Genomic DNA, 25,926 nt, shown 5'->3' with positions numbered 1-25,926 from the left:
TAACGATAACAATAAGCACATACCTTGCCTATCATCTCATTCTATATCCTATGAATAGTTTATATATAAATATTGAGCGTAAAATAATATATGTATAAAAAAAAGACAAATGCATACTAGCAAGGAAAGGGTAATTACATATTATTAGATTAACGCAAAATTTAATAAAATTATTGCAAATGATATAATATATATAATACAAAATTCTTTTATTTTATTTATATTGACATAAGCTAATTAAATAGCTGCCCATTTTTTGCTAAGAAAATTTTTTAAAATAAAATGCAAAATCAAGAGGACAGGAAAAATGTTCCCGTAATTATTATGGACCCAGGAACATGGTATAAAAAGGATACTCAATAAAAAATAAATAAACAAATGGATAGACCATTTTTTTTCGTATACAAAAGCATGATTTTTCAAAATGTGCTGCAATTTTATCTATTACCAAAAAATCCCCCCATATAATGGGAACTACAGCAATATATGGATATGCCATATGTATATTATATGTATGCCTATAACCGGTGTAACTAATTTTCGTTGTTGATACGAATAGGAAAATAAAGATTGGCTTCGCTACGGATGATTTGCCAACTTTTGAGATGCCTTGCATATACATAGAGTATGCCTTTTTTTATTATAATTACGTTATGAAGATTCATATCTATATTCATTACAAATTTTCACGATTTTTTTTTAATTACTGTTTTATAGAAAAGAAATGACGAATTCAAAAATAGTAAAGGTAACAAAAAAAATTCATATGAATACTTACATTTAGATATTCAAAAAATGATACATGCTTATAGTAACACTGTATCCATTTTTATTTCTATGCATGCGAATAAAATTTATACATATATATACCCCCCAAAATATAGTTTGGTTATGATGCCATAGAGGATTATACATTAATAAAATATGGACATAACAAATACAAAGAAGCTGAAAAGTGTGAATCTACTAAAGGTTATGCAAATTATTATAGTATAAATAGAATAGGAAAAATAAAAAAATAGGTATATCAAACACTTATTGCCTTTATATACTAAGCATAATATTTAAATTATTTTTCAGATGAACAATTAGTGAATGTCAGTACTGTATTTGCGGATCCTCGACACCCCTTGAGCAAGAACCAATACCCTCATCTACTGGAAGTGTATAACCATCTTATAATGGTATTATTTCATAAATAAAAAAATATATATGTATGCATGCATAGTTTCTCGCATCGGTTCATTTAAATAACTCGATATTTACTATATGGCTTAATAACGCTCTGGATTTTTATTATATTTTATTTTATTTTATTTTTTCGCTTTTTGGTTTCATTCCTTTAAAACAGAAATTAAATATTAACACCTGTGATTACAATTTATTGGTGATAATTCCCGAGATGGTCGAAAAATTATATGCGACAAACTTGCTAAATTGGGCTTTTAAAATTCATGATTTTTGTTCGATATCTTTTATCTATAACTCACTTGCGGCATCTTACTATTATGGATTAAAAACAGGTTAGGAAACAAATGGAAAAAGAAAGAAACAAAAAATGAATTCCTCCAAATGTGTAAAACTTATTTATTTGTTACAAATTATATTTATGGGCAATTTTTTTTTCCATATTAAGCTCTCATCGTTGACTTGGGTGAAAGTGCTAGTAGAATCGTTCCTGTGGCTGAAAATAATGGAACATTCTTGGAGTTTGCAAAAATAAGCGAGATAAATGGTTATTTAATAAGCAACTATATTTCAAACTTTGTGAAAATAAATGACAACTATATTGATTATATATTAATACAGGATTATAAAGAATCAAATAGTTATGTAAGTCTAGATATAGATAATAATATAAAAATTTTGACTGAATGTAATGGTATAATAAAACCATATAAAATACCATACAATAATAATATATATATAGATCCAAAAGGAGAAATATTAAGTCATGAAATATATTTTAAGCCTGAATTTTTAGCCCATTTGCCAGGAAATTTTTATAAACAAAATATTATTTCTTTGAGTCAATTAATATTTGAAGCTGTTTCTTCATGTCCAATTGATTTAAGAAAAGTATTACTCAATAATATCATATTAGTTGGCGGCGTTTCTAATTGCATAAATATGCCTGATAGATTGCATAAAGAGTTAAATAAAATATTACGAATTAAAAATTTCAGTGAAAATACTATAATATCCATAAAGCACATTCGCATGGCTGATATTGCATCTTATTTAGGAGGGAAGAAATATGCAAAAATAATTTATTCTAATAAAAAAAAATGGATAACGAAAAACGAATATTCTGCCAATCCAACGAATGAGACACTACATAAACTTTTTATTTGGGCAAACATCCTATAAAGGTGTAGAGAACAAGAAAATAACATGCATAGGAATATATAAATATAAAGTAGGGTAAAACGAATAAATGCTATTTGGTATTTTTTTATTCATAAAAATTTATAATGTTTGGAAAAAGCAAAAACATATTTTGTATGCATATATTCCTTGCCCCACAAAATTATTCCATTTCAAAGAACGGAAATATCTTAAAATTGCATAGGTATACTGCTCCTTTCGTTGGTAAGGAGAAATGGAAAAGGAAAAAAGGTATGTACAACATGATAATTACAGAAAAAAAATAGAATCACTTTTATAATATTTATTTAAATTATTTGTTTTCATATTTAAATCTAAATTATATTTTTTCATCACATCTAGATAATATTTGTATTTACGATATTGCTGATTATTCTCTTTCTTTTTTTTTAATACATCTATTTGATCACATTTTCCTGATTCTTTATTTTCCAGTGGGAGTTTTTGTTTAAATATGTATGCAAGTTTTCTATTAATAGCTTCTGACCCATCTGGTAATATTAAATTATTGTATTCATTTAACTCTGGTTTTATATATCCAAATTGTTCTAGCACTTCATATATCATGCTATGATCTATGCTTTTACTTAACTCTTCTTCTTTAACTTTATAATCATCATTATTATCACTGTTATAATTATCAGATATGTCGTTATATGTTGGAATAGGTTCATCAGAATTATTTCTACTAACCCCATTTTCAATATTAGTCTCTTTATTATTGGATGATAAATCACCCGTATTATAATTTTCATGGGATATATTATTTTGGTTGTCATGTAATTTGTTTTCACTATTTTCATTTTCACCTTCTTTCATAGTTAATTGCGTTTCTTTCTTTTCACAATTGATAGTTTTTTTTAAATAATTTTTGTTCCTATGCAACATGCATAGAACTAATTCTTTATCTTCCTTATTTGCAATATATTTATTTAATAAATCAACATACGTTTTTGAAAAATCGTAATATTTTTCAATAAAAACAAAAAAATTTGCATGAAGTTTAGTATGACTTTTACATATCATATGAGACTGTAATGCTTTAACAGATTTAAAATATTTAAGACAGTAAATACATATATTTTCTTCATATATTTTTTTCCCTATTGTTAAAATAATTTTTTTCAAATTTGTCACAAATTTTATATCAGGAATATAAAAAGTATAATTTTCATTCATATGCTTAATATTTTCTTCAATAGTATTAAAAATTCGATTATCAAAAAAACAAATTAATGGGTTATCATATTTTACATTAGCTTTTAATAAATAATCTTCAGTTGTTGCATATATCACCTTTTTCACACCACTTGTGTTGTTATTATTCACATTGTTAGCAAATTTATCTTTTTTTTGCTTATTACCGTTGTTATTGTTTTTATTTTTATTATTTTCTTTTTTTTTATGAACATTGTTAGAGGCGTTTTTATCTTTTTTGTTTTTTTCCTTCGTATTTTCATCATCTACTTTTTTTAAACTGTTAACCTTTTCATTAAAAGCTAGTTCATTTATTACACTCAAATTTAATAACTTTCTTTTTAAATTATATTTATGCCATTCCGATTTAAAATGATATCGAAAAAAAGAATAATTATATATTTGTATATTACATGTATAGCAATTATATGTTTTTTTATTTAAGTCGCTATTTTCAATATATATATTTACTTGTTCATTGTTATCAAAATTTATTCTCGAATTGGTATTTATGTTCATATCATCTTGAACAATGACGTCTTCTTTTTTTACATTGTATATGTTTTTTATGCCATATGGTTTATTAATATTTTCATATTCCTCGAATTGATCGTCTTGCTCCATCATGCGTTTTCTTTTTTTTTACTTATCTTGAAAATGCTGGTCTTTAACTCGCTATTAAAATTTTTGTATTTTAATATATTTCTACGTTTATACCGATTTTACTCGTAAAAATTAATGCATATATACGCATATTCATATAAGGCATTCTTATTTTTTCTCAATACGCATGTACGTGTTTATCAATCACGATTATGTTGGTACCCATGGATATAATTATAGGATGTATATATATTGGTTTATTGTATATATATTTATATATCAACGCTTTGTAGATAGATAATTGTTAGCGTAATTACGCATATATATAATATATTTATATAATTGAATATTTAACTTGAAATAGTAAAGATACGTGCGCATGTATGCATAAAACGATTCTATTCTTTTTCGATTTTTAGTATTCTAGCTTCAATATATCTAATTATTATGCTTTCCAGTGCATCGTAATTATATATATATTTTTCTCGTTTGTATACTAAAGTATGTTTTTAAAATATTATTATGAAAGCATCATAGCGTTTCATTAAAAAAATGTATAACAAAAAGTAATAAGTAAAAATTAAAAACTTGGTGAATGAAAGAATACATGGATGATTAAATAGGTAAATAAACGTGTTAATATATATATATATAATAAACAAAACTTGTTATTTATATAATGAAAAATCGGCGTATAAAAAAAAATATATTTAAAAATTAAAATTATAATTAAAGGCCGCCATGTTTAAGTTTACTTATAATTTTATACCAGCAAAAAAAAATATATTATGTGAAAACGCAGAAATTAATGAGATTAAAAATACAATTTAAGCGTATAGAAAATAAAAATTAACAAGCAAAAAAAATATATATATATTATTAAACAAAAAAAATGTTTGCTGTCGTTTCTCAGTTTTTCCGCAATAAAATATTATATACATATTTCATTTATATTAAAATATATGAGGTATATATAACATTTTTTATAATACGAACATTATAGCATTTGTCGTATGGAATTAATTTAGTAATTTTTCATGGTTATTTTGCTTCAAAATTGATTCATTATTTATTTAATAAACCTTTTTAAAATAAAATTTCAAAGTATTGGTATACATTAAAGGGGTAAAAAATAAAAACAGTGTTTAATTGACATAATATATAGGAGGCATAATTACCTATATTAAAAATATGATGATACCCACAATATTAAAATAATAATAATAATTTATAAAATTAAAGTTACATTAAACACAATTTTCCTTTAGCCTTTGTTTTAATATATTTTATATCCATTGTACAATTTTTTGTGATAAAAAAATATTTTAATATTATTTACGAAAAAAAGGAAAAAATATGATTTATTTTATTTTAAGAATGTTATTTTGGGGGTCTTTTCCCTTTTTAATTGCAATATAATAACACCTTTACATTATACATTACATATGTAATATAACATGCACAATATATTTCGATCTGTTTGAAGCCATACCTTGTTCGAATTCCTTAATTAGGACTTTTATATAATATAATATGAGTTGGATACATTTCAATAAATGTCACTATCGTGCATTATATGTTTTTGTCTGTTACTTTTTATTTCTGATCGTTTTTTTTTGTAATTGATCGATCTATTCTTTTCCGATTCAGTCAACTTCAAAATTTGCCTTTTTTCCTTCTATAAAAATGTGTACGATCTACATGGATAAGTATCATATGCACGCAAATATATGTGCATATGTGATTTTTCATTTAATCTTTACCTCTATTTGGTTTATAATGTCTTCCTTGGCTTTGTTATTGATTGAGGTTATTTTGTCATATAATAATTCGCGAGCATATACCCGATTTTGCTGTAAACACCTGAATAAACCGAGGGGGATTTTTAAATGAGATAAATAATGTGAAGGTGGAAATAGAAATACAAAAAAATATAAAAAATAGTTTTTCCCCTGCAAATTTACGTACCTATATTTGTGGCACTTGATAACTATTTTATCATCGTTGGTACGGTCATATTTTATCATGACACAATTGTTGGTTTTGTTTACTTTCTGCCCGCCTTTTCCTGTACCTTTAATAAATGTCTCTTCGATATTTTTAGGGCAAATTCCTATATCTTGTAATTTTTTATTTATTATATCCAACTTATCATTTAGCGAATTTTTTAAGTATGTTCGCTGTATTGGTCTTTTTATCGTTCTTAGGTTAAGCGATATATTTGTGAAATAGTTGTTCTAAATGCGGATAAAAAATAGTGTATGTGCAGAGTTGGAGGGGTAATGATAAATGGCTATACAATATGTGCGTGTGCCGCGGTGATTGCTTTTACATGATATTTCTTTTATTCATATATTATGAGAGAAGACAATTATATTATACATAAATTGTTAACTTTTTTTATAAATAATTTACCTTACAAAAACTGATGAAACATTTGGCAATATTTGCATGCATATATATATTTACGTAGATAACAAATAAAGTAAAATTAAAAAACATTATATGGTCTTCAGAAAAATAAGTATTATAAATAAATATGTGTATGTGAGAATATGTACAAATAAAAAAAATATATATGCATGTTTTCCCACGTTTTGCCAATAGCTTTATAAGTATTAATTATTCATTTATTTTTATAGGCTTATTAAATTTAAAATTTTATGTGTAGTTTTGGTAAAAGCATATGCGTGTAGCTATCTTTTTAAATCGATAAATTGTTCTTTTAAAAATAGGAAACTCTATGTGCTTATTTATTATTTTAGGGATATCCCATAAAATTTAAAAACAAAAAGTAATACAGTATTATAGTTATTTAAGACTATTTTTGGTGGATGAGCTAAATATATGTATATGGGTAAACGCCTTTATCTTTCTTATTTTTTTTATTATTATTTTCTTCTATATATTCAAAAAATATATTATTCGAGGATATAAGCATTACATTATCCCTAAGATATAGAAACGAACAAGAAACTAAAAAATATTATAAGTTATATAATAAATGTAAAATAATATTATAAAAAAAATATTGTTCTTTTTATTATGTTTTACTTTTGGAGCATATGCTTAAAAATGCATTGACCATGTGTACATGTACTCATGTTTTGCGTACGTATTGCCAAAAGTGATGTAAAATTAAATAAAATGATAAAATAAATAATCATAGATGGTTAATTTACATTGTTTTACACATTTGAGGCATTTTTCATATAAATATTTAATGTGTTTGATTGAAAAAATATATCAATTAAAAAAAATATATATTTGCATAAAACAATTAAAGGCATATTTTTTATCCCATTATTTTAATTTTTTTTCTTTTGTATTTTTTCTTCAACACATTAATCTATTTTATTTCGATTTTTGTAGCCAATAATTAATTTAAAAAACAAAAAAAATTGTATAAATATTTATTATTTGAAAAAAGAGGCAGGTTAACCATGTAAAATTGTATGTATTGTATAGAATACAAGGGAAAATTAAAGTTTTGGTAAAAGTAATTAGGAGGGAGGTGTTTCATGAAGATCCTGCCATACACATATTGATCGTATTTCGTTTGTGTATTAATTTTTTAAATATAATTTTTTCTTTGTTCTCTTACTTTTAATACTTTTTAAATAGAGAACAAAATGAATAAGAACGAAGATATTTTATCGAAGGCCACACCAAATTTTATATACAAGTTTTTTACAGAACCTAATTCAACTGAAGCATTAAAATGGCTAAATTCTGAAGTGAATTTAATATGTTTTAGTCAAATGAATGCCGGGGGTAATCAGGTATTTTTAAAAGTAATTGATGGAAGCATTCCCCCACAATATTATGCTATTGTCCATTTAGGTGTCGAAGATAATGGAAATATGGATCCTCCAATATCTTATGTAAAAAAAATAATTAAAATACAGAAATTTTCTATAACAAATTACTATGGAAAACTTTTTATTTTAGCAAAAAAAGTTACTATTTATTTAAATATTGAAAGTTTTGATATAGAAGATTTATTTAAAAAATATCACTTACAAAGTATATCTTATTTGCTTTTAAATGCACAAAATGATTATAACGGTTCTAATGATCAACGACATCCAACTAGCAATAGAACTAGGGATGACAGTAGCTATACATGTGAAGGATATAATAACAATAATAATGACAGTAATGACAACTATCCTAAATATAATAATACCCCGCCTACTAATTATAGCCAAAGAAATAATCACAATGGGGATAATCCAAGAGGATTCACCACGCCCTATAAGTACGATGATAGGTATAGGGGAAATAATAACAAAGAATGTAATAATAATTGGCAAAGTTCAAAAAATTATAATAAAATAGATGATGAAAACTATGAAATGAATTATCGAAATCCTAATATGAGGATAACAAATGACCCATCTGCTAAAAATAACATGTCAGATGATTATAGTGAACCTTATAATAACAAAGAAAATATGAACTTTAGAGAAGATCCTTCACGATATGGTCCCAATGGTCGAAATGGTTACAATAATGCCCATAATAATAATGAAAATAACAATTATTATAATAGAGGTGATGATAGTGAAAACAATATGGGACTAAATAATAGATCGAGAGCACCCTATAATGAATACCAAGATTATAACAATAATATAAATAGTAAAAATGATGGGAGATTAATAACGCAAGAAAAAAATATAAATACATGTAAAATGAATTTGGAATATACTAACAACAGAAATTATACAACTAGTTATGACCATAATCATACATTTGAGAATGATCAATACAATAATAATAATAATAATAAGAGCAAAACTCATAACATCAATATAAATCCAAATGCACATAAAACTGGGAAATATGATATGCATGCTTACAAAATGAGAGATGATGGTGATCATGGAGATGCTGGATATTATAGTGGTGATAATAATAGAAATAGTAATAACAATAGTTATCAGAAAAATTTAGAGCAAGGCTACTTAAAATCCAAATCATCAGGGTCCTTGCCACTTGAGGGTGAACTAAGCGAAATAGCTGGACCTCGTGAATATAAATATGGATCAAGCAACGGAAGATATAGTGAAAGACTAGGAGGAAATGTAATGGATAATTACAGACGAAATAAATGTGAAATGATGCTTGGAGAAAATAGGCAACGTGATTTTCATGGAAATGACAATTATTACATTGAAAGGGATAATAGTGATGGTTTTACAAAAAGTGCCAATAATAGATTAAACGGAAATATAAAAGAAAATGCAATGTATAGAGAAAGAAGTGTCGATAATTATAATTCTCATAGCGATAATAATATGAATATGGGGAGTAGTATATATGGAACCGAAAAAGAAAATATTCACATTGCTAAAAAGGGGAATTGTGACAATGATGAGATGATAGAAGAAAGAAAAAGAGCTGTTATGGCAATAGAAATAAATAATAATGGAATTACTCGTAATCCTGATTTAGAAATTGATAGAACTCGATGTAATACTTATGAAAAGGCAGAAAATTCTAACTTTAATCAACGGGGTGATAAAAAAGGTAGTTACGTGCAAAATGTAGAAGATTGTTCTAATAGTATAAATGGCAGTATGCTTTATATGAACGAGACAAACGAAACGCTAAGCAACTTTGATGATTTAAATGAGAGAAAAAAAGTTAATGAAACAAAATTATTAAAAGAAAACAATTTAAATAGAAATAACAGAAAATGTAATCCTTACCCAAATAGTGCAGTTATAAAAATAAACGACGGTATATTAATGCCAATAAATAAGCTATCACAATATTCTACAAAATGGATAATCAAAGCTAGAGTTCAATCAAAAGATAATATAAGAAAATTTTATACTGGGAATAAAGAAGGGAAAGTATTTAACATTGAATTATGTGACGAATCTGGGGAAATAAAGGTAAATGTTTTTGGGAAAGCTGTAGACAAATGGTATGATTATTTAGAAGTTGGTAAAATATATAAAATAAGTAAAGGAAATATAAAAAGTGCTAATAAAAAATTTAATACATTAAAACATGATTGTGAAATAACTTTAGATGAAAATTCAATTTTAGAATTATTAGAAGAAAATGATATGAATATACCAAAATATATTTATAATTTTTATCCAATTAATGAAATAAAAGCTAATCTGAATACAGGAACATTAGTAGATGTAATAGGGGTAGTATTAAGTTTTCAAGAGCTAAATCAAATCCTTATCAAAAAAACTGGGCAATACAAAGAAAAAAAGGATTTGATGCTAATTGACGAAACAAATGAAACTATTAATGTAACACTTTGGGGTGAAAACGCTGTAAAAATGGAAGAAATGAATATAACTGAAAATTGCATTATATGTTTTAAATGCTTAAAAGTAGGTGAATGGCAAGGGAAAAAATTAGAATCGCATCCAAAAACGAAAGTAGAAATAAATCCAGAATTAGATAAAGCATATACTTTAAAAAATTGGTGGATAAATAATAAAAAAAATGTATATAATACAATAAATTTGACTACTACTACTTCGAACAATAATATGCTAAATTTAGAATCACAAAAAACTATACAAGAAATTAAAAAGAATGTCAATTTAGCAAATGAAGAAGTACTATCCGGAAAGGGAATAATTTTTACAACTTTTGGGTTTATAGATCACATATACAATGCAATACCCGTATATTCGGCTTGTCCTAATTGTAATAAAAAAATGGTAGCAACGGTTATAGAAGATGGAGAGGAAGATATGGACCAAAATGTTTCAGAATCTATGTATTGTGCTAAATGTAATAAAAATAATATACCCGTATATAATTATTCTATTAATTTAAAAATTACTGATAATACAGATTCTTTAAGAGTATCTGCCTTTGCTAATTCTGCTAAAACTATTATGAATGGACTATCAGCTGAAGAATTTATGAAGTTAAGGCAAGAATATATTTCTCAAGAAAATATTGAAAACTTTGATCTTATAGAAAAAGCAAAGCTCAACGAATTCTTTTTCAGGATCAAAGCATATATGACTTCTCACATGGATGAAATAAAAAAAAATTACACTATTCTTGAGACTATACCCCTAAGCAAACTTTTGGTTGATAGCTGTCGCTACTTGATCAAGGAAATCAAACTAGCCACAGAAGATATCCAAGAATAAGGTGAGAAGAAAACTATACGTCTATGTCGATCAATGTTTAGTTTCTATTTCTTTAAAATCTTTACCCATAATAACTCATATCACTGTTTCATTAGTTATTCACATCTTCATTTTTTTAGTGTATTACATGCGTGAATTAATTTACATATTTTATATGTACTATTTTTTTCGTAAAATTTATGCATATTGTACAATATTTCGAAAAAAATCCACAATATACTTCAATAACCAAATTTAACTATCTTTTGGTTATTTTTCAAAATTTATGCACAGCAAAATTCGATGAATGATTTATCAGTTATAGTATTTGAAAAAACAATGTGCACATTGTATATAAATATAGATTTAAAAAAATAAAAATAATGATATGGTACTTTTTTACATATTATAATTTGTCCTAATTGTCGAGTTTGTATTATGGCTATCCTAATATACAGTCATAGTATATATATTAGGGTTTAATTTTGCTAAGGATTTTTTGTTTTTATATCTAAATTATTACTTTTATAATGAGAATATGATAAGTAATATTTTTGTTGCAATAAATTGAATAAATGATTAAAAAGAGATAAAAATAAAATAAAATTCACTACTTAGAGCAAACAAAGTTTATCTAAATAAATCATAATATAATTTTTGAACATATTAGGATAATAACTTTTGTAGGTAAAAATTTTGTTATGATGACCGATCATATTAATTATATATAAATTAAATCCACGTTATTTATAAAAAAAGCTTTAATATGCAAATATATGTATACATATCACCATATACGTTTAAAAAATTTATTTTATAGTTATGTAAAATAAAAAGTAGAGAATAAAAAAGTTTCAAAAGTGTAATATTTTTATGTACTTATAAGAATTCATAAGGCCAGAAGGCATTACATATATAACTTATTTTTTTGTAATTTTTGAAAGGTCATACTTTATTATACCTCGACATATATAATATACAATAAAAATCAGCAAAACGCCAAGAATATTGCACTCAATATATTGATATGCTTGAAAAAAAATGTTTAATAAATAAAATAATGGTAAAGAAAAAAAGGTAAAAAGGGTAGTAAAATCAAAAGTGACAACTTAATACGTCATTAATTGGTATAATTAAAGCATGTAGTTCGAATACAAGCCATAATAAAAAATTAAAGATATAAAATTTACGAAAATATTAATATAAACTCAATAAGGAGCAATATTTGATCTATGTATACATTTTTCTCATTTTGCATTCACACCATCTTTGGATGCATAACAATTATGTTTTAATATAAGAACAAGAAAATCACAAACCTGTAAAAGGAAATAACACAGATTAGTATTGTAACGTTTTTTGTTTCATTTTTGATAAATTCTATTCCTAAATATATTCATGGTTAAGCCTTTGGAAAAACAGTAATAAAAAATGATTTATATTATTAAGAAATATATATATTTTGAATTATTAATATTATTACGAGCTGTAAATCATTGGATATCAGTAGACAAATATATAAATATTGCCATAGTTTCATATTTAACGGTTTTAGGATTTATTTATATATTATTTAAATTTAAATTTGAAAATCACAAGAGTGTTTTGTTAAACTGCGATTTTAGGAACAAGCATGTTTGCATTATAGGTTCTTTACAGAATAATAAAAAAAATTATTTTAAATATAAGAATGATTTATGAAGTATATTTTTTTACACTTATATTTTTATCATATATAGACTGACATATGACTTCATAATAATTATAATTTTTTAGGTGGTTCCGAAGGATTTGGACTTTCGTTAGCCAAAAAAATAGTACACGAAAAGCCTCATACAATATCTATTTTGGCGAGAAATGTAAATAAACTTGAAAATGCAAAAAATATATTAATAAATGAAATAACAAAAAAAGGTGTGAATGTTAAAATAAATATAATTCAATGCAATTTAGCTTTAAAGGAATCAATTAATGAAGCATTTAACAATGTATTAATGAATAAGAGCTTAGATGAAAATAGAGATGAATCAAATAATATACACCAAAATAATATTCATTTTAGAAATAAAAAAATAAAAAATGAAGAACTTAATCCAAACAATATAAACAATATAGATGTGCTTATATGCAATGCTGCTTACGTATCTACTAATGAAAATGAAAAGTTGAAATTAAGCGATTTGCTTTACACGATCAATACAAATATTTATGGAAATATCGATTTTATATCTAAGGCTGTTTTACATATGAAAAATAAAAAAATAGCAATAAAATGTGAACAAATTCAATCGAATGAAAAAGATAAAAATAATAAAATTTCTAAACAAAACGAACGCCCAGGAGGAGGAATGATTTTGTTTATAAACTCAGAGGGAGCATTATATCCTGTATATGGTTATTCTTACTATTTGATGAGCAAATCGTGTATGTGGGTATATAATAATATACTTGATCAAGAATTAAAGCATTTTAATATTCACATTGTAAATGCCTTTTTACCATCAATTGAAACACCAGGATATGTTCAAGAAAATTTGACTAAACCACTTATTACAAAAAAAATAGAAGACATGACAACTACTCTTAATTCAGATTATGCAGCAAAGAAAGTTATTGACAAAATTAAGCAAGGAAAAAAATTTATAACATTAGATATTAATGGATTTTTCTTATCTATCCTGCATAGTGGGTATAGAAACCCTGATTGTTACTTTGAATATCTTATAAGTGTATCATTTGCCGGCCCTTTGGTTTTTGTATCATCTCTATATAAGGTGTACATTGAATATATTATTTATACAAACAAATGAATGCGGATGCTGATCTTTGTACTGAAATTTATATATCAGCCGTCTCTTCTTATTGATGAATCGAAGCATAATAAAAAATACATTAGTATATATTATATATTTTTTTTTCGATCCAAATACCTTTGTAAATGATGTAATGGTTGTTATTTTCCATGACTGTATCCACAATAGTTGATCACTTTCTTTTTTATGATTCATATCATTTATTATATTTCTTAACTTTCACCTAATTTATATTGTATAAATATATTATAAATGTTTGTAATTAGTAAATTTTGCATGCTTTATATTTTTTTTGTTTTATATTTTTCCGTCATAAAATAATCTCATCCTGAAATACAAATTAATAATTTGTCTATCTATTAATTTTGTTTTTTTTATAATTTATATGTACGTATTTTCATATATTTATTCATAAACTTGTTTAATTATTATTAAGTTTTTGCTTCAATTGAAATAAATTCACCTCCCCTTAGAGGCCAAAACAGTATTAAAGTGGTGCTTTATAGGTGCCTAAATAATTTTGGTATTATGTTTCTAATACTTTGATATATTTTAAGTTTATATAAATTTTAAATATAATTTTTTAAAAAAGGAGAAAATAAATTTTCTATAGAGTAAATATACATATAAAATTTAAAAAGGATAAAAACAAAGGGAAAAAATTAAAAAAAACGTATGTATATTTAATATAATTTAATTTGTGTTATTAATCGATTCAAGTTAGTAACTTAATTTGATTTAGTTCGTCGGCTTCAATTTATCAATAAACCATTTTTTTGCAGATGACAAAGTAGATTCTGATAAATTTTCAGAATCTGTGTTTTTATTTTGGCTTTGACCAGATTCGTTATTATTATTTGATTCATTATTATTAAAGGTATAATTATTGTTTTTCATCGCTTCATCCGTATTATATGTGTTTTCGTGATGAGTAGTAGAATTATTTATGGACGAATCGACTGTACTATTAAAAGTATTAGATGCATAATTGCTACTTTGGCTAGCATCACCAAATTTAGTATGTGTGTTTTTGACAGTGTTATTATTTTGTTTTATTTTATTATTTCCTGAAATATCAGATGCTCTTGATTTTGGAGGCAATGGTGGTATAGGTATATTAGAATCATTTTTATTTTCTAAACTTGAGATTTTTTTATTGTACATTGTAGATTTGGGGGGTTTAGGAATATTTTCATCAATATCTTTTGAATAGTTATTCGAATATTTATTCTCATTGCTTCCGCTACCATTTCTAGTAGTATTAGTACCATCATTTTTGTTATAATTGTTTATATTAATTTTTTGGTCATTATTGTTGGAATTATTAGCGGCTTGTGGATTGGGAAGATTAAGCTCTATTCTGTTAAATTCTTCAATCAGCTCGATCTGTCTTTGTGTTAATTTTTCTGGGATGCTTAGACTAAATTTAACGATTAAATCTCCATTAGTATGAGAATCAACTTTAGATGGGCCCTTACCTTTTAAAACCTTTTCGGAATTAGGATAAGTTTTAGGTCTAATAAGAAGATCCATATTTCCATTAAGTGTTGGTATATTTACTATACCCCCTAATAAACACTGCTTAATTGTTAGAGGCACATCTACATATATATTGTCATCAATCCATTTAAAAACTTTATGTGGCTCAATATTAATAGTAACAAATAAATGGCCATTCTTTCCACCTCTATAACCAGAGTGGCCTTGATTTGGTATCCTCATTTGCATGCCCTTTTTAATTCCAGGTGGTATATCTAATGTTATATTTTTTGTTTGAAATTTTACCCCACTACCTGAGCAATGTTTACATGGGTTATTAATAATTTGTCCATTACCTGAACAGGTTCGGCATGGGACCCCGATTATTATTGGGCCCCTTTCCATTCGTTGGACCCCTGAACCATTACATACTTTACATATCGTTAAATTAGTACCCGGTTTTTTCCCTGACCCATTACAATTATTGCATGATACCTTTACATTTAATCTTATATTTTTTTCACATCCTTTTATTGCTTCCATAAACTTTAATGTTATTTCTGTTTGTATATCTTCCCCTCTCGTTGAACTATTTTTATTCCCTGCCATGTTTGTAAACATTTCAGCAAAATCTGTAAACATGAAAGAAGCATCTCCAAATCCAGAAAATGCACCTTCAAAATTCGATGAAGAATGATTACTATAATTTGAATCATCTGCCATTCCTGTTTTATCATAAAATTCCTTTTTTTTAGGATCAGATAATAATTCGTATGCTGCTGTAATATCAGCCATTTTCTGTTTGGCGTCTGGAGAAGGATTAATATCAGGGTGATACTTTTTCGCTAATAAGCGAAACTGTTTTTTTATTTCATTTGTAGTAGCATTTCTTGATAATCCTAGTACTGTGTAAGGGTCTTGATTAAATGCCCTTCTTGAAAGGTGTATATTCCGTTGTACACGAAAATAAGAAAGTATGCTGCCAGAGCAGTTATTGTTATCGATTTCCCATGGAAACAATGCTACTTTATTATTATTTTTGGTGCCTCTTAGTATTTGTGTAAATATATTTCGTTCAAAAATTAAATTTTTGTTGTTTGCTTTTCTCAAAATTCTCAATGGCAACATTTTGCTTTCATTTCACAAGAAATAAAATATGGCAGAAAAAAAAATCCTACAAAAAAGTTGTACCATAAAAATAAAATGGCCAAACCAAAAATAAAGTTTTACAAAAAAAAAACACAAAATTTTACTTCAACGTTTAAATTGTATGAAAGTATAATTTTTTTTTTTAAATATGTTCACGTTGAAAATGAAAAGATCATTGGGAATATCATCTTCTATATTAAAACAGCGTTATTTATATGCAGATGCTTTTTTTTTGCCTTTTTACTAATTTTTCATTGTTAATACCTTCTTAATACTGTTATTAGGGAAACGAATGCATACTAATTACGCAATGAACAAAAATATTAAAAAAAAAGAGAAATTATGCATACAAATATTTGTAATAAATGTTCAGGGGCAGGGGATGTGAAAAAAAATTTCATATACATGCATACATACAATATATACAGGCATATAAATTAAAAAATTTTATAATAGTTGAAAAGTTTATAACTTGGGATTAAGATAAAATTATAAACATAATTTTTTCGTTACATGCGTAAATTATATGTATAAATAATATATTCAAAATTAAAAACTGTTAGATTATGCTACTCCATCCTATTCGTAAAAGTGTGCTCATTTAAATGCATACATAACACTTATGTTATTTAAGTATGCTAAATATTATATATTTACAGGTTTAATGAAAGTAAATTATTTGTAATATTTTTTAGTTTAGTTAAATAGTTTTAGTAAAACAAATAAATAAATAAATATTATATATATATATATAACACCTGGTTTTACATTAAAAAAATATGAATAAATATTATCAACATCAGCATTATAAAAATCTGGCGTTATACTATAATTTGATTATGACCATTTAATACATAATTATAATAATCTTTCTGTTATATAATTTAAAAACATATTCGTTCATTTTTTTTATTTGGTTTATTTTTGTAATATTTTTAAGAATTTATCAAATGATTTTTCCATCTAAAATTTGAATTTCAAAATAGCATTTTCCACAAGTTGTAAGATTATAATTAAATATTTAATTGACTTTATCGGATAAATATCCACTAAATGATTCTAATTAAAATGGAAACATATATATAGCACAAAATAATTGAAAATAACGCGTATTGAGTGGCTAAATATCAAACACTGATTGCCTAGTGAACGAAACTAATTAATAACCCACATTATCCCATTAGTGGCAAAGGGGAGAAATAAAAAACAAATTAAATTCGTATTATTTTTTCGTTTGTCTTTGTTCGGCTTGTTCGAAAATAGAAGTATTATATACGTGGAAATACTTTGTAGTATGTGATAAGATTTAACGAGTTTATATATACAACCATATACTTGTAAAAGGAGAAAGACATAATACCCACATAAATGGAAGTATTACCCGCAGGTTTTTCTGATTTTCGAAGCAGAGAATACTGGAATAGTTTTTTCCAGGCGTTTGATAAAAAAAATTTTGAATGGTATGGATCATACAAAGATATAAAAAATATTGTATATGAATGTATAAGAAAGAGACTAAGTTATTGTGATGGTGAAAATGATGATATTGGTGTTATAATTCCTCAAAAACTTGAAAAAGGGAAACAAATTTCTAAAAACGAACGAGTTAACAAAAATTGCTTATTAGTAAACATTGGCTGTGGTAATTCAAATTTGAGTTATGAGTTTTTTGACGATGGATTTGATAGCATTATAAATATAGATTATTCAGATGTGGTTATTAGTAAAATGAAAAATAAATTTGGTAAAATGATGGAATTTATAAACATTGATATAAATAATAAAGAATGTTTTGAAAATTTTTTGGAAAGTTTAGATATTGAAAAAAAAAAAAAAAAAAAAAATTTCAAAATATTTTTTGATAAAGCTTTTTTAGATGCATATATATCTGGTGATGATAGTGAAGAAGAAGTTTGTAAAAATAATGCAAAGAACTATTTTGAATCTATATTTAAGTATATGAATGAAGGTGATATATTTATAATCATAACATTAGCTCAATATTATATAATTAAAGAAGTTGTTAGAAATATATATAATGCAGATATAAAACTTGATGTGAATCCATTTATGATAAAAAAAAATACAAACGAATTTAGATATCACCCATTTGTTTTTTCCTTTTATAAAACTAATATAAAATTAAAAGATTATACTATGAAGTTATGTAATTTTGAAAATAATGATTATAAAATAATATCTTTATGGAAATTACCTCATGAAATACGCCAGATTAGAGACAATTTAAACCTTCATTCATTTAAAAAAGGAAAAAGAATAATTCTAGATATATTTAATCAAAATATAAACAAATGTGAATATAATATTATTGTTTATGATTCTAATGTTCTTAAAACTGTATATAATACTGTCGTTATAGTTGTTCCTTTTGGCTACGAATTTCACTCATTATATTCAACTTCTGAAGGAAATGAAGAATTAGCTACAAAAACTAAAGGAAAAAGACTATTACTTGTGATGCGATCTAATTTTATAATAAATGAATTTAAAATTCCTCATGAAAATAATAAGAGCATAGCAAATTGTGAATCTATTAAAGGTGGTGAAATGAACAATACACTTGAGTCTAATGAGAAAAGGGAAGACAATTCAAACCATATATTAAATGGAAATGAAAGTACTACAAATGTGCAAAATAATAAAAATTCTTTAGTTAGCGAAAATAATATCTCTAATTCAAATTCTTCGGAATTTTCTGCGGAAGCTTCTAATACTTCAAATTTATATGAAGGAATCCTCGAAAACCAAGACTCAGTTTCTATCCTCTTAAAAGCCGTTAAAAGTGAGCTAAATAAAATAATAAATGAACTTGCTCTTCCTAATTCTAAAAATTTTCCCATAATGGCTTTAAATGAAGACATTAAAAATTACAAAATTATATGTCATGAAAAATCAAACTACTGCTCTAACATTATAATAAGAGACGTACTAGTCACAGATGAATTTATTTCTGATAATTTTGGAGCATCTGAAGATAATAAAACAAAGAAAAATGGAAAAAATAAGAAAAAATTACCGCCAAAAAATAACACTCAAAATGGAAGTAATAGTGAAAAGGGACATGATAATGTGGTGTGTGAGGAAAAAAATAATAAAATAACCCACGATGATTCTAAAAAACTTGCAATTAAACTAATAAAAAAAAATACCGAAGAAAAAAAAAAATATTTTCAAAACAAAGAAATTTATAAAAGACAAATGATATTCTCTTATGATCCATTAACTGTTCAATCTGAAATAATATATACAAAAGAGAAAAAAAAAACAAACAAATTAAATGAACATGAAAAAATTATTTTTGAATATATTGAATCATCAAGTCAATATCATGTAAATTTTTGTTGTACATTTTTTCTCTTTATACTAAACAATTGTTATTCTAAAGATAACAATTTAATAAATATATGTATATTAGGAGGAGGAACAAATGTGCTTTCGAATATTATTAAATCTATTTTTTGTGATTTCAATTTATATTTTAATATAGTAGAAATTGATGAAACAGTTCAAAAATTATATAAATTTTTTTATGATAAAGAAGAAATTAGTAACGACAAACATGTGACGAATTATATCATAAATGATTCTTATGAATATATAAAAAATGTTAATCAACCAAAATACTATGATATCATATTTGTAGATATGAATAATTCTGAAAATTCATACTTAAATATAAATGGACAAAAGTTGTACATAACTTGCCCACATATAAGCCTTTTAAATAAAGATGTCATTATAGATATTAAAAATATTTTAAATGAAAAAGGAGTTTTAGTGATAAATTTACTAACTAGAGATAGTAATGCTAGAAAATATGTGTATCAATTTTTGAAGGATCTATTTTCATCTGTAATTAGTATATCTTCTGCAAATAAAGTAAGTTCAATGAATAAGACAATTGATAAATCATGAAATTCAAAAAAATATATAAAATACAACAACCTACAAAATAATTATATACCACGTTACGTGACACAATTATAAAAAAAAGCGATATATGTATTCTCTATAAATTTTATTCCATATAAGTTGTTCTTTTTAATGTTTCTATATATATTCATGTGTTACTCTTTATGCTTCCTTAGGAAATTAACGAAGTATTGGTTTGCAGTCCGAATTATATAAAAAAAGAAACAATTTTTTCCTTTAAAATGAATATAATGAAATGGGTACATATTTTATTTTATATTGTATTATTGTAAATTCATTTGTATGTAAAAATATGTACTTAATTTTGTTTCTATTGGTGATTTCTCTTACATTATATATATATATATATATATGTATATATTGTATGCAATATTATGAATACATAATGGATTTATATTTTTTTCTTAATTTTAGATACGATGCAATCACAATAAATGGTTTTTAAATTTCGACTTGGCGAGCTTCTTAAATAATATCACGATTTTATGAAGCATTTAAAAAGGGATTGAACAAAATATATAAGCTTTGCATATGCTTACTTTGTTGAATTTTATATAAGATATTTTTAGAATCCAAAATATATATGCATCCATATTTAGAATATATAAAAAATGGACTTAAGCTTTACATTTTAATAGATAATAAAAATTCCATATTTTTTAATCTACGTATAATATTTTCATGTTTGCTTTGGATTTTTTTTGTGAACTATGAAATAATTATTTAAAATTTGAAATAAAAATTAAACAATTTAATTAGTTTGGATTTGTTAAGCAAATAATAGTTTAATTGAAATATTAACACCAAAAAAAAATAAAATATATAAGTAAACTCAAAATAGATAGAATAAAAATGCAATAAAATAGGAAAGACAAATATTAGTTTTAATAAGTTTAATTTTAAAGCTAAAAAAATATAATTGGATAGTATGGAATTGATATATATAGTGGTATGTATCCGATTTGATGTATGAACCAATAAGAGACGCATTCTCTACTGCTCCGTGACAAATATTTTTTTTTTTTCGGGGATGGGTAATTGATCTTTGTTTTTTGAGTGCTGTATTCTGTTTTTTTCTTTTCTTTTTTTTGCATCCAACATAATTTTTTTTTTATCGGACATACTTTTAATTAGAGCAGGCACATGATGGTGTTGCCTGATTCTTTTAATTTCTTTTAATGATGAATATTTTTCTTTTAATTTATTTCTATAATTTATGGCTTGTTTTTCTTTATGTGAAAGTACCCCAGAAGGTTCATGAGAACAAGATTTCCATATTCGTATGCACATGTCAGAGCTTCCTGTTAATATATATTTAGAATCTAACGTATATTTACAGCATAGAACATGCTGCATTCTTTTAGTATGATATACATCATAACTTTGAGGTTCGTCACTATTAAATAGCCTTATAGTTTTATCATAAGAGCATGCAACAAATTTATTTCCAATTGGTGAGTAATCTACATCTAAAACTGCATTTACAAAACCTTTATGAACAAGGTAAGCAGTTTTTAAATACCTAATATCAAATGTATAGAGATTTGAATCTTCATTTGCAACAATAAATTGTTTTGGGTTCATATTATTCCAACTTAATGAATTACTTCGATATTTTAAAAATAGTTTTTGAATAGGAGTTTTGCTTTTTATATCTACTAAGCCTATAGAATTATCTGATAACGTTAAACCAACTAAATTTCTTTGAGAATAATTAAATTTGACATAATATATATATTCGCTATTGTAATCAAAACTAGCTATAGCATTGTTTCGATAATAATCCCATACATCTAATGTTTGGCTACCTGAGATTATTAGTGGTTCAGAAAAATGTTTATCAATACTATTAGGTACACTTTTGCATACATAAATTTTTTTAGGAACTATTTCATTTTCTAAATAATCTAAATTATGTAAATTTTGTTGTTCTGTATCATCTTCATTTAATTCATTTATATTTTTATTTTTTTCGATAACCCATTGTTTTATATATTTATCATCTCCACAACTAAATAAATATTTTTCATCATAGCTAATGCATAAGCCTCTAACAAATCCATCATGCGCTTTTAATTTCCTCATTAACTTTTCATTAAATATATTCCATATATTTATAAATCCATTACAACTACCACTATACAAATCTGTTAAATTTTTATTTGAAACACAAATACTTCTAATAGAGTCATCGTGCCCATCTAAGCATTTAACTAAAGGCTTAGCAAAAATTTTATCCATCTTTGTTGCATTTAAAGCTCTTTTATATTCAATTTCTCTTTGAAAAAGATGGATGTTTTTATCAAAATTTCTCACATGCATAAAATTTGACCGCATCGTGTTATTTTTGTAATCCTCGGGATTTCGATGCATAATTTTTACTTCTGGTTTTTTTGGTTGGTTTTTCATTGTATAATGTGATTTAAGGAATGAATATAAAATGTTTGGTGGTATTTTTATAGTCTTTTAAATAATTCCTCACCTCAATAAGAGGATATATATATGTTTTTTAATTATATATGGAGTTCGATAGTACGAAGATACTATACATCTGTATGTTATGTATATGTATTAAGTTATATAGATATACATGGTTTAAATATATTTATATTCCTCTATGCATTTGGCCTTCAAGAGCTGATATATGCATCCTCGTCTTCACATATATATACTTATTAACTGGTTTATATATCGTAAAGTAGCATGTTTTTTATTTTGTCATAAAAAGGAAATATGATTATTCCATAAAAATTTAGGAAGTATCCATAATTATTTGAATTGAAGAAAACATACTTTTATAAGTTGTAAAAATTGTTTCTATCTTCAGAAAATTTTTATAATTTTTTCGAGGCAGCTTGAATAATGCTTTGATGAATATATTAATTATTTTGTTTAATAAACTGTTTAAATATTTTTTATTAAATTTACTAATATTTTGATTTATTACGATATGGAAAAACATTTTTTTATTTTATTTTTATTTTTTTTTTTTAAATATATGCAATGGTGTTTTACATATATATGCATTTTATTATTATAATATTTTAAAAATATATGTAAAAAAAATTACAGTTTTAAAAATAAAAAACAAATAATTCGCAAAAGTATTGTTTTAAAAAAATAATTATAACAAAATAATATGCAAAAGTGAATGCTAATCAAATAAAAGAATAACTTTTTTTATATAAAATGTAGAAAACAAAATTGTGTACCTATAAAATAAGTAATGGAATAGGGGCAATATATATATTTCTCCTTATATATATATATATATATATATATATTTAATTATATATACATGCTTCATATATGCGTATGTAGTAGAGATAATCAATCATATATTTAATGGAGTTGCGATAAGCATATATTACTCCTACTTTTCAACCCCATATATTTAAAAACAAATAAAAATGGTAATTATATATATATATATATTTTTTTTATTTTTAGACGTACCATGCATCCACATATTATATATGTAGCTATTGTTGAAGCATATTTTCAATTACTATTTATGCTGTATACTTGTTATTTAGATATACTACTATTAATCATAAGCATTAAATTAATTATATATTTTCCATTTTTCTTAACTTTTTAGGCAACACTGGCAGATACTCTTTTGAAAGATCTTGAGGATTTAGAAGAAGAAAATTTTAACAATAATAATGATGGAATAAAAAAAATAAAGTTCGAAGAACAATATGAAGAAGATGATTACGAAGAAATTGTTGATGCAATCGAAGAATTTTTAAACGATAAAAAAAAAAAATGTGAACGTAAAATCTCAGAATTGCTTTATGATGAAGATTTTCTAAAAACAATGAATCATATTAAAAATTATATTATTGAAGAAGAAGCCGAAAAGTTAAAAAATGAAGAGGGAACAAAGGACACAGAAGATGGAGACGAAAACGAGGATAATATAAAACGGAAAAAGGCAAAATACAACAGTGATGATGAAAATCCATTAAACGACAATAACCCAAATGATGAAGAAGTATTGATAGAGAAATGCATTGAATTAATTATAAAAATAGATACAGAAATATTAAATATACATAAATATTTGAAAGATATATATTCAACAAAATTCCCAGAATTAGATTCAATTGTATATACACCATTAGAATATATAAGTGTTGTAAGTAGGATAAAAAATGAAAGTGATATAAAAAATATCGATTTTTCGGATATCCTCCCCAATACTACTGTTATGGCCATTGTCGTTGCATCAAGCATGACAACGGGAATCAAATTACCAGATCACTTATTGAAAAGTTGTATGTCTTTTTGTAATGAAGCATTAGAGTTAAATGAAAATAGACAAAATATATTGATTTATTTAGAAAATAAAATGTTTTTATTAGCTCCTAATTTAACAATGTTATTAGGTAGTGCATTAACAGCTAGATTAATTAGTTGTGTTGGGTCATTAAAAAATTTATCTGTTACATCATCTCAAAATCTTATAGTTGTTGGCAATTCGAAAAAATCAATACTTGGACTTAGTAATGTTAATAAAACTTTTGGTGTAGGAATTTTAAGTACGTCTGAAATTGTTCAAAGTGTTCCAGATGCATATAAAAAAAAAGCAATAAATTTATTGGCAGGAAAGTGTAGTTTAGCCTCAAGAATCGATTATTTTAAAAAGTATAAAGAAGGACAATATGGATTATTATTACGTGAGTATGTTATAAATCATTTGATAAAATTACAAGAACCACCTCCTATGAAGCAAAAAAAAATTTTACCTATTCCTGATGAAAAAAAAGGAAGAAAACGAGGAGGGAAAAGATATAGAAAATTAAAAGAAAAAACAGAAATAACAGAATTAAGAAAGCAAATTAATAGATTACCATTTGGCCCCAATACTAATGAAGACTTTTATACATTTACAGATCAAAATACTGCTTTATTAAATTCAAATATTACAAAATTAAAATATCAAACAAAACAAAAAACAAATATTCCAAAGAAAAAAAATGCATCTGCACAATCTAGTGGTGCAACTGGAGGGTTGTCTTCGTCTTTGATTTTTACACCATTACATGGAATAGAGTTATTTAATCCATCTATTAATAAAACGACCAGTGAAACTAGAGAAAATAAATATTTTTCAAGCCTTTCTCAGTTTCGTAAGGTTTGAAACTGATGCATGCGGCATATCATGCCTCATTGAAATTGGTATATTTCTGATTTATAATATTTTTTTTTCT

General features: G+C 24.7%; 9 protein-coding genes across 9 annotated transcripts; 5 read left to right on the top strand and 4 right to left on the bottom strand.

The window, feature by feature from the left end:
* Window positions 1-282: 282 nt before the first annotated feature.
* PBANKA_1007500 (actin-like protein, putative) lies at window positions 283-2,370 on the top strand (the record flags this gene model as incomplete). Its single annotated transcript, XM_034565149.1, has 7 exons — window positions 283-341; window positions 560-625; window positions 718-748; window positions 885-972; window positions 1,081-1,184; window positions 1,352-1,523; window positions 1,637-2,370. 7 exons carry the CDS (start codon window positions 283-285, stop codon window positions 2,368-2,370), a joined length of 1,254 nt encoding a protein of 417 aa, XP_034421875.1.
* Window positions 2,371-2,637: 267 nt separating this feature from the next.
* On the bottom strand, window positions 2,638-4,212 carry PBANKA_1007400 (zinc finger protein, putative; the record flags this gene model as incomplete). Its single annotated transcript, XM_034565148.1, has 1 exon — window positions 2,638-4,212. One exon carries the CDS (start codon window positions 4,210-4,212, stop codon window positions 2,638-2,640), a length of 1,575 nt encoding a protein of 524 aa, XP_034421874.1.
* A 1,525-nt stretch (window positions 4,213-5,737) lies between these two features.
* On the bottom strand, window positions 5,738-6,690 carry PBANKA_1007300 (peptide chain release factor 2, putative; the record flags this gene model as incomplete). Its single annotated transcript, XM_034565147.1, has 4 exons — window positions 5,738-5,866; window positions 5,952-6,051; window positions 6,157-6,425; window positions 6,604-6,690. The coding sequence occupies 4 exons, from the start codon at window positions 6,688-6,690 to the stop codon at window positions 5,738-5,740; spliced, it is 585 nt and encodes a 194-aa protein (XP_034421873.1).
* A 1,130-nt stretch (window positions 6,691-7,820) lies between these two features.
* PBANKA_1007200 (replication protein A1, large subunit, putative) lies at window positions 7,821-11,333 on the top strand (the record flags this gene model as incomplete). The annotated part of the gene is made up of 1 exon (XM_034565146.1): window positions 7,821-11,333. One exon carries the CDS (start codon window positions 7,821-7,823, stop codon window positions 11,331-11,333), a length of 3,513 nt encoding a protein of 1,170 aa, XP_034421872.1.
* Window positions 11,334-12,743: 1,410 nt separating this feature from the next.
* On the top strand, window positions 12,744-14,122 carry PBANKA_1007100 (NAD(P)-binding protein, putative; the record flags this gene model as incomplete). The annotated part of the gene is made up of 2 exons (XM_034565145.1): window positions 12,744-12,960; window positions 13,089-14,122. The coding sequence occupies 2 exons, from the start codon at window positions 12,744-12,746 to the stop codon at window positions 14,120-14,122; spliced, it is 1,251 nt and encodes a 416-aa protein (XP_034421871.1).
* A 741-nt stretch (window positions 14,123-14,863) lies between these two features.
* On the bottom strand, window positions 14,864-16,732 carry PBANKA_1007000 (chaperone protein DnaJ, putative; the record flags this gene model as incomplete). The annotated part of the gene is made up of 1 exon (XM_034565144.1): window positions 14,864-16,732. The coding sequence occupies one exon, from the start codon at window positions 16,730-16,732 to the stop codon at window positions 14,864-14,866; it is 1,869 nt and encodes a 622-aa protein (XP_034421870.1).
* A 1,389-nt stretch (window positions 16,733-18,121) lies between these two features.
* Window positions 18,122-21,196, top strand: PBANKA_1006900 (methyltransferase, putative; the record flags this gene model as incomplete). The annotated part of the gene is made up of 3 exons (XM_034565143.1): window positions 18,122-20,653; window positions 20,863-20,946; window positions 21,122-21,196. 3 exons carry the CDS (start codon window positions 18,122-18,124, stop codon window positions 21,194-21,196), a joined length of 2,691 nt encoding a protein of 896 aa, XP_034421869.1.
* A 504-nt stretch (window positions 21,197-21,700) lies between these two features.
* On the bottom strand, window positions 21,701-23,116 carry PBANKA_1006800 (protein SOF1, putative; the record flags this gene model as incomplete). The annotated part of the gene is made up of 1 exon (XM_034565142.1): window positions 21,701-23,116. The coding sequence occupies one exon, from the start codon at window positions 23,114-23,116 to the stop codon at window positions 21,701-21,703; it is 1,416 nt and encodes a 471-aa protein (XP_034421868.1).
* Window positions 23,117-24,117: 1,001 nt separating this feature from the next.
* PBANKA_1006700 (U4/U6 small nuclear ribonucleoprotein PRP31, putative) lies at window positions 24,118-25,856 on the top strand (the record flags this gene model as incomplete). The annotated part of the gene is made up of 2 exons (XM_034565140.1): window positions 24,118-24,120; window positions 24,309-25,856. The coding sequence occupies 2 exons, from the start codon at window positions 24,118-24,120 to the stop codon at window positions 25,854-25,856; spliced, it is 1,551 nt and encodes a 516-aa protein (XP_034421867.1).
* Between the last annotated feature and the right edge of the window lie 70 nt (window positions 25,857-25,926).

The sequence above is a fragment of the Plasmodium berghei genome (assembly GCF_900002375.2).
Source record: "Plasmodium berghei ANKA genome assembly, chromosome: 10".
In the NCBI taxonomy this organism is placed as follows: Eukaryota; Apicomplexa; class Aconoidasida; order Haemosporida; family Plasmodiidae; genus Plasmodium; species Plasmodium berghei.
Note: the sequence above shows the minus strand (reverse complement) of the source record. Positions and strands in the feature narration are given on the sequence as shown.